This window comes from Gekko japonicus, unplaced genomic scaffold (assembly GCF_001447785.1).
Source record: "Gekko japonicus isolate JY-2015 unplaced genomic scaffold, Gekko_japonicus_V1.1 scaffold322, whole genome shotgun sequence".
NCBI lineage: Eukaryota > Metazoa > Chordata > Lepidosauria > Squamata > Gekkonidae > Gekko > Gekko japonicus.
The window spans coordinates 390,227-406,185 of NW_015163616.1; the positions used below are offsets into that span (position 1 = coordinate 390,227).

Consider the following 15,959-nt stretch of genomic DNA (forward strand, 5'->3'; position numbering starts at 1 on the left):
GGTTGGCCCTCCCCTGGGAATCCTACTCCTGCTACACAATACACATCCCCAGCGAAACCAGGCAGGTGAGACACCCTTTTGCTTTCCATTGCTTCTCCCTGCTTGCAATGCATGTGCTGGGGAGCAACAGGAAAGGGTTTTAATATCACCCTCTGCCTCTCTCTCTCTCTCTCTCTCTCTCTCTCTCTCTCTCTCTCTCTCTCGGAACAAAAAAAGCACATTGCAAAACCAGCAATGTAATCTTTGGAAGCTCATTAAATTTCCTGAGACTTAAAGATATATACATTCCAAAGATGGGAGGGGGGGAAGAGGATGTAAGTCATTATATTCTAAAAGAAACAAGGCAGATCTCAGGAAATAAAAAAGGACTTAGAGGTCATTAGACAGATAACATCCATCTTAGTCTGGTGCCACATCATTCAACAGAAAGAAATACCAGAGTCCAAAAGTTATTCCCAGCTGATGTGGTATCACTGAGCAATATCTCCAGCGGTGCTCTGAAGAAGGGGCTCAGGTGGGACAGCAGAGGGGGTAGAACCTGCAGGCACCAAGGTGGAAAACGCTTTCCGCCTGCAACAGGAACGCATTTTCGCTACATCCCGTATGATACTCATTAGGGCATCGGCTTTCAGCCATAAGCACTTGACTAGTTTAAGGCAAAGCTCCAGAAGATCCTCTTGAAACCTTTAAACAACGCCTTGATTTGTGGGACAGCTACTGAAATCGTTCCAAATGTTTTTCCATATAACCAAGAGCTGAAAGAGAAAGATTCATCCACTTTCTACGAGGGAGGGAGGGAGGGAGGGAGGGGGAGAGTCTGTTGCTCGTGGATTCGCTGAAGAACAGCAGCTTTCCCGTTCTCCAGGCACATGACCTGTGGTTAACCCCAATCCTCAACATGGGGCCTACATTTAATTACGTTTTCTTTATTCCATTATGTTAACATTTATTATCTCTAGTCCTATCTGCCTTCCTGTCTCTAGCTTGCACTATCAGGTCATGTTTTAACTGTGTGCAACCCACTAGCTGAACGCCAGATGATGAAGACGATTGCTCTCAACACATTATGGGACCCCTTTTTCATGTCAACCACTGATAAAGCCCTCTAAGAGGATGATTCTGGGGCATCTCCTGGGATGCAAACCCTGTTCACACCAAGTTCCAGGCACAGGCTACCCTAACCGCACAGGAGCTCCCTCAAACCTGACTGCTTGGTAACTTTCCATGAGCCATTAGGATCCATCTCCTTAGTGAGCAAGGGCACAGAATCCTTACACAAAGCTTCATGGATGCAGCTCATGGCCAGGTGAGCATAAGAAGCTCTGCGCTGGAGCACTAATCCATCACTGGTATTAAGAACACAAGATGCCTGATTCCTTCCACAAACAAATTTACCAAAGGAAGAAGCAGGAGGCAGACTGTGGTGTCCAGAAGCTGAGTTTTGTGCTGTTATTTACACCCTAGCTGGGTGTTTATGGTTTGTTATTCATTTTTGTATTATTGTACTTCGTGAGCCACCCTCAAGCATGTCTCTGAAGAAACAGCATACACATTTTCTAAATCTTTTTAAAAATGAAGCAAGCATCCATATTTTTTCTGCATTTCTGCAGCTGCCAGGATTAGCATAGAAGTTTTGATGGCTGCAATGAGAAATCTCTGCAGTTGGGAAATTTTGCGCTTGCCCCTTTGAGGTGTCTTGCATCCTCTCACTGGGGGTGCACCCTGCAGTTTGAGAACCATGATGACCCAAGAATATGCTTCCCGGGTTGTTCTCTCCCTACCACCACCACCACTCCAATCTCTCCTTCTTAGTATCAAGAACAGACTCTTTTCCGATCATGCTTTGCCAGTCAATAAAACCAAGGCCCCTCATCCCCACGCAAACCTAATAGCAGAGTTCCAGCTGAAAAGCTGTCCACTAGACAGAGCTGATACTGATGCTGATTTGAGTTCCATGCCTAAACTATTCCATTTTCCCAGGGGCAAGGCAGACTTTTACAACTTGTTACACTCTTGTTTTGAATCTCATCAGTCAGAATGTTTGATCATTTCCCCAGAAAGTTAAGGAGGGTTTGGTGCAAGGGGCTTGGCTTTGCCAGCAATCGGGGCCTTAGACTGACAGCGTGCTTTCTGCGTAAGAAGACTTTTTTCTCTTGTATTTACTCTAAACTTGTGATCGAAGCAGATCATTCCAAGTCCATAAATCAACACATTTCTGGATTATAGCTGCCAACTAATTAAGGAATCAGATTTGCCTCATTTATTTGTTTACAAAATTTATAGCCTACCCTTCTGTTACTTGAAAAAACCCACTTAAAACCGCTTCCGTGTTTGGATTAAGATGATAAACCAGTTTTTTTTTGTGTGTTTGTTTTGTTTTTCTCCTTGTTCTTCTTTTTTCCTTTGAGTGGAATATGACAGTACTTTCAGTGCTTTTGACTTCCAAGCTTTGAGGTCCAAAGTCCTTTTTTATTTCCTGAGTCCTTCCAAAGTCCTTTTTTATTTCCTGAGATCTGCCTTGTTTGTTCATTTGATTTATATTCGGCCCTTCTTCCAAGGAGCTCAGGGCAGTGCACAAGTTTCCTCCTTCCTGTACTTTCTCATCACATCCCTGTGAGGTAGACTAGGGAAGGAGTGAGAGTGACTGGCCCAGCATCCTGACTACTGCACCACATTGGCTATCTTTTACTCTCTATCAATCAATCATCAGATTTTTTAAAATCTGGGCATCAATTAAACCCAAATGATATCTGCACAGTTATACATACACTACACAGTGGCCTGCCCAATTTATGACCCATCAAAACAAAACACAGAGCTGCTGGCTCTTGTGCCTGAGAATGCAGAAACAGAGGAATCTCCCTTATAAATAAAAGCCGAATGGTGGTGGCACTTCTATAGAACATTCCATACGCTCCAAAATCAGTTCGCTCTCTGATCTGTCATTCAAAGGGTCTTCCCTATCCACTGGCTGCTTTGCCTGAGTCCTGCCTCCAACATTCTAAACATTTTGCTGTTCCTCTCCCCCCCATAGTCACTCAGAACACAGAGGTTATTTGCATATGCAGCCTCATTGGCTTTTGCCTTGGAACACAGAGGTCGTTTGCATATGCGACTTGATTGGCTTTTGCCTCTAACATTCTAAACAGTTTTCTGTTCTGAGGTAAAATGTGTCCAAGGTGAGGGCTGGAGATCCCTCAGAATTCCAACTGCTTTCCAGATGGCAGAGATCAGTTCCCCTGGAGAAAATGGTGGGCTCTGTATCCTTATATGCTGCTGAGATGGCCCCCGTATGACAGCCAATGTGACGTAGCAGTCAGGGTTTCAGAGCACAGTAGAGGCTGCAGGTGTGTGTGGGGGGGTGGAAAGCTGAAGAGTGAGGGGGAAATAAAGGTAGGTTGATGGTTGGCTGGGAAGGAGATAGGGTTGCCAACTCCAGGTGGGAAATTCCTGGAGAGGTGAGGGATGGAGCCTGGAGAGGGTGAGGTTTCAGGAGGCGTGGGACCTCGGACAGGTACAAAGTCATAAACTCCACCCTCCAAACCAACTATTCCCTTCTGGGGAACCATCGTTGCCAATCTCCAGGTGAGGGCTGGAGATCACTCAAAATTACAACTGTTCTTTAGGTAGCAGAGATCAGTTCCTCTGGAGAAAATGGTGGACTCAGTATCATTATACCCTGCTGAGGTCGCCACAGCAAATTGACACTGAGTGTCCAAGGCCGGGGCACCCGCCCAGAGCCTCTTTCTAGAGGCCGTTGTATTTATTTCCACAACGGGCCTTTTTCCTAGTTGTTAAAAATTTAGCAGGCTGTAAAGGTTTCCCTTGCTTGAAAGCCAGTTGAATCCGACTCTAGGGATGTGGTGCTCATCTCCATTTCCAAGCCAAAGAGCCAGCACTGTCCGAAGACATTTCCATAGTCATGTGGCCGGCATTGGCAAGTAGCAAAAATCTTGAACTACAAAAGTAGGCTTGCCATTTGCCCACACGTAGCAGGCAAGCCCCCACCCTTGGCACCAAGCTCATGCCATTAATGATTTGAGGAACAGGAGAAAAAAACGGAGGGGAAGGGAATAGTGTCAGTGGCAGCACTCCACGGATTTCCCCAGCCTCTACCATCCCCAATCCCTATGATGTCACATCCCTTTCTAGGCACAGACCATAGAAATGGTAGGGATTCCTACAGAGAGTCACCAAAAAGTGACGTCACATTCTCCAAACCTCCAACATGAAGTACTATCTCATCACTCTAGGAATTTCCCCAGTATCTATGGTCTTTGCCACAGAGGATGTGATGTCACATCCCCTGAAACCAGCCCCCCAAATCTCCCAGCATTTTCTCGGTCAGAGCTAGCAACCCAATTACCCCACTCTTAAATATATCCCACTTGACATTGACAATGGCTTTCATCAATGTGTGACGTTAGTACCCATAATGTTAAACTACACATCATCCAGTCCAATAGGTTTGGGGTATAGTTTTTGCACAGCTGAAGCACAGCTTCAAATAGATGCTGAAGTCCTTTTAAAGCAGGGTGTACTATGCCCTACCTCTCCTTCATGGCATAAAAAGTACTGTGTTATGCCACACCTCCCCCTCATGGATCACTGCCTTGTCGTGGCGAGGGGGCTTGAGCGGTTCGATGAAGCTGTGGGCTATGCTGTGAAGGGCCACCCAAGACGGACAGGCCACAGCAGAGAACTCAGACCAAGCGTGATCCACTGGAGAAGGAAATGGCAACCCACTCCAGTATCTTTGCCAAGAAACCCCATGGACAGTAACAAAAGGCTAAAAGATATGACGCCGGAACATGAGCCCCTCAGGTCAGAAGGTGTCCAACATGCTACTGAGGAAGAGCAGAGGACAAGTACAAGTAACCCCAGAAAGAGTGAAGCGGCTGGGCCAAAGCTGAAAGGACGCTCAGTTGTGGATGTGTCTGATGGTGAAAGGAAAGTCCGATGCTGCAAAGAACAGTATTGCATAGGAACCTGGAATGTAAGATCTATGAATCAGGGTAAGCTTGGCGTGGTCAAAAATGAGATGGCAAGACTGAACATCGATATCTTAGGAATCAGTGAACTTAAGTGGACAGGAATGGGCGAATTTAACTCAGAAGACCATTATATCTACTACTGTGGCCAGGAATCTCGTAGAAAAAATGGTGTGGCCTTTATAGTCAACAAGAGAGTGCAAAAGTCAGTACTGGGATACAATCTCAAAAATGACAGAATGATTTCTGTCCGATTCCAAGGCAAACCATTCAACATCACAGTAATCCAAGTCTATGCCCCAACCACTGATGCAGAAGAGGCTGAAGTGGACCGGTTCTATGAAGACCTACAACACCTCCTAGAACTAACACCAAAAAATGATGTCCTCATCATCATAGGGGACTGGAATGCTAAAGTAGGAAGTCAAAAGGTAACCGGAATAACAGACAAGTTTGGCCTTGGAAAGCAAAATGAAGCAGGGCAAAGGTTAACAGAGTTTTGTCAAGAGAACACACTGGTCATAGCGAACACCCTTTTCCAACAACCTAAGAGGCGACTCTACACATGGACATCACCAGATGGGCAACACCGAAATCAGATTGACTATATAATTTGCAGTCAAAGATGGAGAAGCTCTATCCAGTCAGTAAAAACAAGACCTGGAGCTGACTGTGGTTCAGATCATGAGCTACTCATTGCAAAATTCAGACTTAAACTGAAGAAAATTGGGAAAACCACGAGGCCATTCAGGTTTGACCTAGATCGCATCCCTGATGAATATACAGTAGAGGTGAAGAATAGATTCAAGGGTCTGGATTTGATAGATAGAGTGCCTGAAGAACTATGGACAGAGGTTCGTGACATCGTACAGGAGGCAGCAATCACCACCATCCCAAAGAAAAAGAAATGTAAGAAAGCAAAGTGGCTTTCTGATGAGGCTTTACAAATAGCAGAGGAAAGAAGGAAAGCGAAAGGCAAAGGCGAAAAGGAAAGATTTACCCAACTGAACGCAGATTTCCAGAGAACAGCAAGGAGAGATAAGGAGGCCTTCCTGAATGAACAGTGCAAAGTAATAGAAGAAAACAATAGAATGGGAAGGACTAGAGATCTCTTCAAGAAAATTGGAGAAATCAAGGGAGCGTTCCATGCAAAGCTGGCCATGATAAAGGACAAAAACGGTAGGGACCTAACAGAAGCAGAAGAGATTAGGAAAAGATGGCAAGAATACACAGAAGAACTATACAAGAAAGACCTCAATGTCCTTGACAAACACGACGGTATAATCACTGACCTTGAGCCAGACATCCTGGAATGTGAAGTTAAATGGGCCTTAGAAAGCATTACTAACAACAAAGCTAGTGGAGGTGATGGTATTCCAGCTGAGCTATTCAAAGTCTTAGAAGATGATGCTGTTAAAGTGCTGCACTCCATTTGCCAGCAAATTTGGAAAACGCAACAGTGGCCACAGGATTGGAAAAGATCAGTATACATTCCAATCCCAAAGAAGGGCAATGCCAAGGAATGTTCAAACTATCGCACAATTGCACTCATATCACACGCTAGCAAGGTCATGCTCAAGATCCTACAAGCTAGGCTTCAACAGTACGTGGATAGAGAACTACCAGAAGTACAAGCTGGGTTTCGAAGAGGTAGAGGAACGAGAGATCATATTGCCAACATTCGCTGGATTATGGAGAAAGCAAGAGAGTACCAGAAAAATATCTACTTCTGCTTCATTGACTATGCTAAAGCCTTTGACTGTGTGGATCACAACAAACTATGGCAGGTCCTTAAAGAGATGGGAGTACCAGACCACCTCACATGTCTCTTGAGAAACCTGTATAAGGGCCAAGAAGCGACAGTTAGAACCGGATACGGAACAACTGATTGGTTCAGCATAGGAAAAGGAGTACGACAAGGATGTATACTGTCACCTTGCTTATTTAATATATATGCAGAGTACATCATGCGAAATGCTGGCCTGGATGAATCACAAGCGGGAATTAAGATTGCTGGGGAAAAGATCAACAACCTCAGATATGCAGATGATACCACTCTAATGGCTGAAAGTGAAAAGGATCTAAAGAGCCTCTTGCTCAGAGTAAAAGAGGAGAGCGCAAAAGTGGGCTTGAAGCTCAACATCAAAAAAACTAAGATCATGGCATCCGGCCCCATCACTCCTTGGCAAATAGAAGGGGAAGTCGTGGAAGTAGTGACAGACTTCACGTTCCTGGGATCCCAGATCACCGCAGACTGTGACTGCAGCCATGAAATTAAAAGACGCCTGCTCCTTGGGAGGAAAGCGATGGCGAACCTAAACAGCATGATAAAAAGTAGAGACATCACCCTGCCAACAAAAGTCCGCATGGTCAAAGCAATGGTATTCCCAGTAGTCATGTATGGCTGCGAGAGCTGGACTATAAGGAAGGCCGAGCGCCGAAGAATAGATTCTTTTGAACTATGGTGCTGGAGAAGACTCTTGAGAGTCCCTTGGACTGCAAGAAGATCAAATCAGTCAATCCTCAAAGAAATCAACCCTGACTGTTCCCTGGAAGGCCAGATAATGAAACTGAAGCTCAAATACTTTGGCCACCAAATGAGAAGGGAGCACTCACTGGAGAAGACCCTGATGCTGGGAAAGATTGAAGGTCAAAGAAGACGGGGACGGCAAAGGATGAGATGGTTGGACAGTGTCATTGACGCAACGAACATGAAATTGAGCCAACTTCAGAGGACAGCGGAAGACAGGAGGGCCTGGTGGGAGCTGGTCCATGGGGTCGCGAAGAGTCGGACTCGACTGTGCGACTGAACAACAACAATGCCACACCTGGCAATACTGATGCCAACCCTTTTGAGACCTATCAGAACACAAAAAAGGTTGTGAAGCAGCAACATCCAGGGCATTCCTTTCCTTACTTCCTTACTGGTTCATGCAGCAGTTCACAGGGTTTAGTTGTAGGAGTGACTGCCTTGAAAATGACTGCGTATGCGCCATCTTTTGGCAAGACTTTGTCCAGAGCTGCAAATACAGCACACACCTCGACTGATGTGGTATCACTAAGAGAAACTGTGTTTTCCCAATTCGCTTCACTTTAGGAAACATTTCTCAAATTATTTCCATATGCTGTGCAAACAATTGAGAAAAGGTGTTGCATTCTTAATGTATGCACTATGATGATTCTATGACAAAAGCTATGAATTTAAAATCTCTTATGCACAGTAACTCTTAAGGTGCATTAGAGTGCTGTGCTTTTTTTTAGTACACCTGGAGGAGCAAAAAGATAGATATAGGAAAGAAACACCTGACAAAACCTCAATGAATTGGAATGATGAGAAAACCGTACAACTCTGGCTGTCATCCAAAGAACATCAAGTCCAGCAGGAGTCTGCAATGTGGCATTTTGTGCAGAGATCTGGAGGGGATTGGGCCCTTACCAGCCATTTCTCAAAACCCTGAGATACTGAATTGTTGCCCGTCCAATTGACGGGCAACAATTCAATATCTCAATAAAACCCACTATAGACTCAGAAGCAAACAAGACCTCAAACTCCCTTCTTGGCAAGTTTCTTTCTCAAGCCAAACTCCAGCTGTTTTTATATCACAACATCAAATCCCAATTCTTTAAGGACTGTTTTCAACAAGGCTCCCCCCCCCCAACTCACCACAGATTTGTAAGTTTGCACAGAATGTGTTTGTTTGCCTTTTGTTTGTTTGTTTTTGTTTTTTTAATCCACTGAATTTGGGGCATGACATGGGATTTCTGTGAGTATATCCAGCATCATGGACTAGACAATGGAAAATAAAGTGACTGCACATTGGTGGAAGTGGAAAGTGACATCAATATGCAGCTGACTTATGGCTACCCTGTAGGGTCTTCAAGGCAAGAGAGATATTTGGAGGTGGTTTGCCATTGCCTTTCTTTGTGTAGCAGCCCTGGACCTCCTTGGTGGCCTCCCATCCAAGGACTAACTCGCACAAACCTTGCTTAGCTTCCAAGATCTGATGGGAGCTACACGTATTACACAAGGCATTATTTATGGAATTCACTGCTGCAAAGTACAGTGATAGTCATAATTTTAGTTGGTTTTGTGTTTTGTTTTAAAGGGATTAGAAAATTGATGAAGAATATTTAGCCATCTACAGGATTAAGTCTATCTCTGAATACTAGATGAGAGGAAGGCTATCACATTCATGCTTGCAGATTTTACTTTCATTTATTTTTTTTAATTTAAAACATTTATTAGCTGCCTTTCTCCCTTGTGGAGCTCAAGGTGGCTTACAATATAAATAAAAAGATTATAAATATATACTAAAAACAATATGAATAAAACAACAATAGAAACACATAAAAGATCACAATTTTAAAATTAGGACTGCTAGTAAATAAAAACTATATCAGTCAACTGCAGTCCTAAATAGAGCAGTCTTCAACTGCCTCCTGAGGCTCTAAATCAGGGGTGTCAAAGATATTTATTTATTTATTATGCTATTATATTTATTTATTTATTATGCGATTTATATCCCGCCCTCCCCTCAGGCTCAGGGCGGCTAACAATAAGGGCTCAAGGCCATGCTTAAAACAGTTACAAGGAGTAGAGGCACCGAGGGGATTGGAATGCAGGCCCGGCTGGGACAAACGGGGAGCTGCAGATTCTATGCCCCTTCCTGCCAGGATGTCTAAAATCACAACAGGGCGGTTGTTAAAGCAGGAGAGAAACGGCGGCTGGGAGTCCTCTGGGCAGGCATTAAATTGAGTTTAGCCTTTCCCAGCCCGCAGCCTTTATAGTGTGTCGCCACCGAGCAGAGCCGTGCGCTCCTCCCGAGCGAAGAAGGGCGCCGCCATCGCCACATGTAAAGTGTAGGCTGGATGCGGAGCATGCCAGGGGCTTGGCCTGGGCTGGTCAGTCCCGATCAGCAACCCCCCCATTGGCTGGGCCCTCCCCTCCCAGCCCTTTCTCCTTGCTGCTGGTGTTCCTGGGGTTGCCAGCTCTGGGTGCAGAAATACCTGGACATGGGGAGGGGAGCCTGAATGAGGATTACCACATCAGGGGAGGGGAGGGACCTCTGCAGGGTATAAGGCCCGAGAATCCACCTTCCAAAGTGGCCATTTTCTCCAGGGGGACTGATCCCTGGCACCTGGAGATCAATTACAGCGGGAGATCTTCAGCCACCACCTGGAGGCTGAGAAAACCAAAGAAGGGATTACAGTACAGGAAATACATCAAAACAAAGAAACATTGTGATGAAATTGACAATAACATTTAATAATTTCTATGAACATCAATAAAAACTTAAATACTTCTTTTGCCAGCCAATATGAAATAAGAATGCTTCTAGCCAGATAAAAAAAGAGGACTGGTTGCTACTATTAAGAAATTAATTAACTAGCTTGCTCCTAGTTCAAATACTTGAAAAGGAACTGGAAGATAATTTCAAAAAGAAGCTAATCTGCAATAATTTGAAGAAAGCAAAAAAGAAGTTAATACTGCTACTATTTGAAGGAAGCAAAAAAAGTATTTAAACTGTATCAAGATGCTGACACCTTCTAACATAAAAGGACTACTCCTGAGGAAGATTTTTGAAATGAGTAAAGAACCGGGTGCTCATAGAGGATTTTGGACTTTTTCTTAAATATGTTAGAATTTCCTGAGCTACATTGCATAAGTTTTTATTGATGTTCACAGGAATTATTAAATGTTATTGTCAATTTCATCACAGTGTTTCTTTGTTTTGATGTACCACCTGGAGGCTGGCAACCCAGGCTGCCAAGAAGGACCCAGAGGGAGGGGGAGGAGAGGGAGGGAGCTTCTCACTCCCCCCTGCCCAAACCAGAGCTTACAGATGACCAAAACCACTCCCTGACATCTCCATAGAGACAATGAAGGGGGCCTGGTGGTTCCACTGGTCATGGGGGGCATTTGTAATCAGTTGCTGTTTGCCTGCTTGTTGATCACTGGACACTTTGGTACTTTCCCCCCCTTGCTGGGTTTGATGATTTTATGTGGTTGGTGGTCGTTTCACTGGGGTTAATCAATGTTTCTTTCCATTTAAAGCATCTTGGTTCGAATTGTTTTTATTGGCTGCCTTGGGGGCCTCCTCGGATGTGGGGGGCCCTGGGAATGCAGTTGCCACCTGGGCTAGTGTATGGAGATGCGCTGGGCATGCACTTTCCATGGCCCTTCATGGAACAACAGCACAGAGCTGGTTGGAGGGGGGGGGATAATAATCCAAGCTGGAACTGGGCTGCTCAGGGTGCTCTTGGACCTGTGCTCCCTGGAGCCCGTGTCTTCTTGGGGGAGGGTGATGAGGGTGCTTGTGGAGGGCACCATGCTTGTAGAAGAGAGGTTGAGGCTGGTGAGCAGCACTGGCTGCCTCAGGAAATGATGCGAAGGGCTGCTCTTCCTTGCGTGTTTGAATCTTCCCAAACAATTCTATCTCAGCGTCCCAGACCCTCATTCAGAGGTTGACTGCCTCTGAATGTGGAGGTTCCCCTCAGTCACCATAGCTAGTAGATTCAGGTGTGTGTTGGTCTGAAGCAACAGAACAAAGTTCAAGTCCTGTGGCACCTTTAAGAAAGTTTAACCAAAAGCTTATACCTTGAATAAAACTTTTCTGGTCTTAAAGGTGCCATTGGACTTGAATGGCTAGTAGCCACTGATAGACTTATCCTTCATGAATTTATCTAATCCCCCTTTAAAGCAGTTTATTCCTGTGGCCATCACTACATCCTCTGGCAGCGAATTCCACATTTTAATCACTCTCTGTGTAAAGCAGCATTTCCTTTTGTCCATCCTGAACCTACTGCCCATCAGCTTCCTTGGATGCCATTGAGGTCTAGTCTTCCTTCCTTCCTTCCTTCCTTCCTTCCTTCCTTCCTTCCTTCCTTCCTTCCTTCCTTCCTTCCTTCCTTCCTTCCTCCCTCCCTCCCTCCCTCCCTCCCTCTCTCTTTCTTGCCCAAAGTTAGAACAAAACAGAAAGGAGGGTAGGCTCGCCAGCTCTGAGTTGGGAAATACCTGGAGATTTTTGGAGTGGAGCCTTCTGACATACTTCCGGTGATGTCAGCAGGTGTGGCATATGCAAATAAGTTATGCTAATGCATTATGCTAATGAGCTCCTGCTCCTCTTTTTCTACGAAATGACCCCTGGTTATAACTATTACATAAAGTCAGGTCTTTGTAGTTGGTCCTACAAAAAAGGAAAGGGAACTGTTGGGGCACAAAAAGTCCTCTCCTGACTACAGCCAAGTCTTGCTCTGCCCTTGTTTCAAGTCTGAGTTTAATTTGAAGACACAGTTCCTGTTTTTCTCCCCATTTCCATAAGGACTAGAAACTTGGTTTTAACAATTAAAAACAAAGCTACGTATTCTCTTGGGAAAGAAAACTGCGCCAGCCCCAATTAGAAAGAAGACTGAGGAGGGTTGGGAGAGGGGCTGCATGTCTGGAGTAGATGATTATTGGATTCTTCTGGACCTGGTACTCTATCATTCTTTAACTTTGAATTACACACGGCACTTTCAATAGAGAATCCATAAGAGATTTCAAAATGCAGCTGTAAAATTATAAAAGTATTTTGTCCTTGCATACAAACACAGATGCTCACATGTGGTCTAGGAATTAAGATGCCTATCTTGATAGCTATTCCTGATATATGAAATTGAATTTCTATGTTAAAACGCGTGCCTTAAATTCTTGCAGAGCTGTCCCTTAAATATGCAGTATTTCATAAGTGAGTGATCTAGCACAATCTTTATGAATAGCCACTCTGAATAACAAATGAACTATACAATGAAACAGCCATCATTGCAACATGACACCCTCTTTTGTAGACACACCCAAAGTCAAGCCAAACGACATTTAAAGTTGCAAACTTACTTTTTTCTGATGACAGATGCACCTTCACTTGTCCCCTCACAAGCCTGCATGTCGACCCGTCTCCAGCGCAGACGCCACAACTGTCCTCTTTGGCCTGGCTCCCAAGCTGCCGATCACAGCCAACGGCCTGCCAATATCAACACTACAGTAAGGAGGAGGGAAGCTGCCCCAGGCATGCTCAGGTTTCTAGCATTCTTTAAATTTATTATGTTATGCTTTGGATGTTATGAGCTGGCCTCATTCTCTCAAACGTGCATCACACTTCGCAAATTTAATCCCCCCAAAAGAGGCCTAGTCTGTGATGTTTTAGACCACTGAAACCTATTATGGTATCCTGGCCTAAGAAATGGAGGAGTCGCCTGCTAAGTCAAATACTATTCTTTAGAACGTAACTCACAAGGTATCTAGGACTTGCCTTTGATTTGAAAAAACTTAGAATAACCTCAGCTCCTATCCTGACTTCAGGTCAAGAATTTAAAAAGTTTGGCTGGTTCCATATTACAGCCTTATCATATGCCATTCAATGGCACAAATTTACACCATATGATATTGATGTTTCAGAAAATAGATCCAAGTACCAATTTTTGTATGAGCTGAATGATAAATCCCCCATGTCTCCTTGTGAACTGTCCAAAATGTGATCCCCAAATGGTGCCTGCCAATGAGCTGCCTGGATCCATTCTTCCTCAAAGCAAAAAGCCAGTCCCAGCTTTCATCCATCTCATTGGAACAGGAGATGCTTTGGAAGACCCCGGACAGCGTCACTTCCCCTCTGCACCCATCTGGAAACAGATGTCTGGCAAGGAGGGGCTGCAGCTCAGTTATACAGCTCAGTTTGCAGAAGATCCCAAGTTCAGCTCCCAGCATTTTCATCTGAAAAGCCTCAGGTGGCAAGCCTGAGAAAGACCTTCTCTACCCAAGACTTGGAAAGTCAGTGCAAGTCAAAGCAAACAAAATTGAGCTAGAAATTCTCATAGTCTAACTTGCTATAAGATAATTTCATACACTGACATTAAAATGACATTATCCCTAAACCTCCTGAAGATGAGCAGCAAAATAATAATAATAATAATAATAACAATAACAACAACAACAACAACAACAACAATAATAATAATAATAACACTTCACTGCTCAACAAAAGTCAATTCTTCCTGTACCTCCTTCAAGAAGGGAGTTTTGCGATCCAGCTGGCAGTAAGATGGACATGAGGAAAACAAGACTGACAGGAGGACAACAAAATCCACAACTCAGCCTAAAAAGCCTGCAATATCCAACTGTGTGTTTTACTGCAGCAAAGCACAACAATGCTGGAAAAAAGGCATTCTCCCCTCCAGCCCATGGCATATTAAAGAGGCTTTCTATGTACACATGATGTCATTAGCATAGGAGGAGTACATGAAACTTCACAGCAAATGTAGAGGGCACCAGTATACCAAACTATAGTTTTCATGATTCCTTGAGAACTGTGCAAAACTTGTGAAGTTCTTAGCCCAAGCTCTTGGGACACTAGCTTTAACAGAGCTTTCTCTGGTCTTTTATCAAGGAAGGGAGAGAAATTTCATTTTATTTATTTATTTATTGAATTTGTATCCTGCCCTCCCAGCCAAGGCCAGCTCAGGGCGGCTTACAAAAATAGAATATACAAGTGGAGACCCGCAAGAAACTTGCGGGATGGTTATCTCATTCGTCACACCTTTGCTTTCTCTCCTCACCCCCTACCTCTCTCACACTATTTCTCCCTTCTGCCCCCCTTTTCTTACTCTCTATTTCTCCTCCATGCATGTGACTTCCTCTCTCTTTCTGACCTGTCATCTTTCTCTTTGTTTTTCTGCCTCCCCACTTCATCACTCTTTCTCTCTCTTTCTTCCCACCCCCCATCACTCTTTCTTTCTGCCCCCATCACTCTCCCAGCCTCCTGCCTCCTTCCTCCCCCACTCCGCAGAGCAGCAGCGGTAGCAGTGCTCCTAGCCACCCACCTGCTTCCTCTCCCCCCACTAAGCTAAATCAACATACAGAAGGGGGTGCAGCTCCTATGATCACCAAAAAATAACAAGTAAGCTGCAATAGTTTAAATGCGCTTATATTCTTACAAAAGTGTACTATTGTTCTTACAGCAATACAAAAATACAAAGAATCTTATTAAAGTATATAATGTACTAGGAATAAGGCCCGTTGTGGAAATAAATACAACGAGATCTATAAAGAGGCTCTGGGAGAGTGCTCTGGCTTTGGGCAAACAGTGTCAATTTGCTGTGGTGACCTCAGCAGGGTATAATGACAGAGTCCACTGTTTTCTCCAGAGGAACTGATCTCTGCTACCTGAAGAGCAGTTGTAATTGTGAGTAATCTGTAGCCCTCACCTGGAGATTGGCAACAATTGTTACCCAGGACAAAATGGCTGGTTTGGAGGGTGGAGTCTATGGCATTCTACCTGTCTGAGGTCCCACCCCTCTGCAAACCCCACCCTCTCCAGGCTCCACCCCTCAAATCCCCAGGAATTTGTCAGCATGTAGTTGGCAACCCCATCTCCTTCCCAGCTAACCATCAACCTACCATTATCTGCCCCTTTGACTTCAGCTGACTTCTGCCCTCCCTTCTGCAGAGCAGTTGTAATACTGAGTGCTCTCCAGCCCTCACCTGGAGATTGGCAACAATGGTTCCCTATGTGGGACTGACTGGTTTGGAGGGTGGAGTCTATGGCAGTGTACCTGTCTGAGGTCCCACCCCTCCTCAAACCTCACCCTCTTCAGGCTCCATCCCTCAAGTCTCCAGGAATTTCCCATCTGGAGTTGGCAACCCTATCAGGATTGGCCCCAATGTGTTTTCTCCCAAAGGCCAAAGTAGGTGACAGGACCAAGCTTAGTTGCCTACCAACAGGCACTGAGGGGAATGTAGGGTTGCCAGCTCTAAGGAGGGAAATACCTGGAGGTTTGGGGGGTGGATTCTGTAGAGGGCCGGGCGACGGAGGCATCGGCCTTCTGTCGCCCGCCTTGCCCCCCCAATCTCGGCCCGGGCACCCGCGGCTCCCACCAGCGGCCGCCCGACTCCAGACTCCCCCGCGGCCACTCCAGCCAGGCGACGGAGGCATCGGC

General features: G+C 45.0%; 1 protein-coding gene across 1 annotated transcript in view; it reads right to left on the reverse strand.

The window, feature by feature from the left end:
• LOC107107164 (ADAMTS-like protein 3) overlaps positions 1-15,959 on the reverse strand; it is a 263,683-nt gene that overhangs the window by 204,543 nt on the left and 43,181 nt on the right. The window contains exon 3 of the mRNA XM_015407420.1: positions 12,865-12,991. Within this exon, the coding sequence (XP_015262906.1) occupies positions 12,865-12,991 (127 nt within the window). The remainder of the gene's footprint in view (positions 1-12,864; positions 12,992-15,959) is intronic.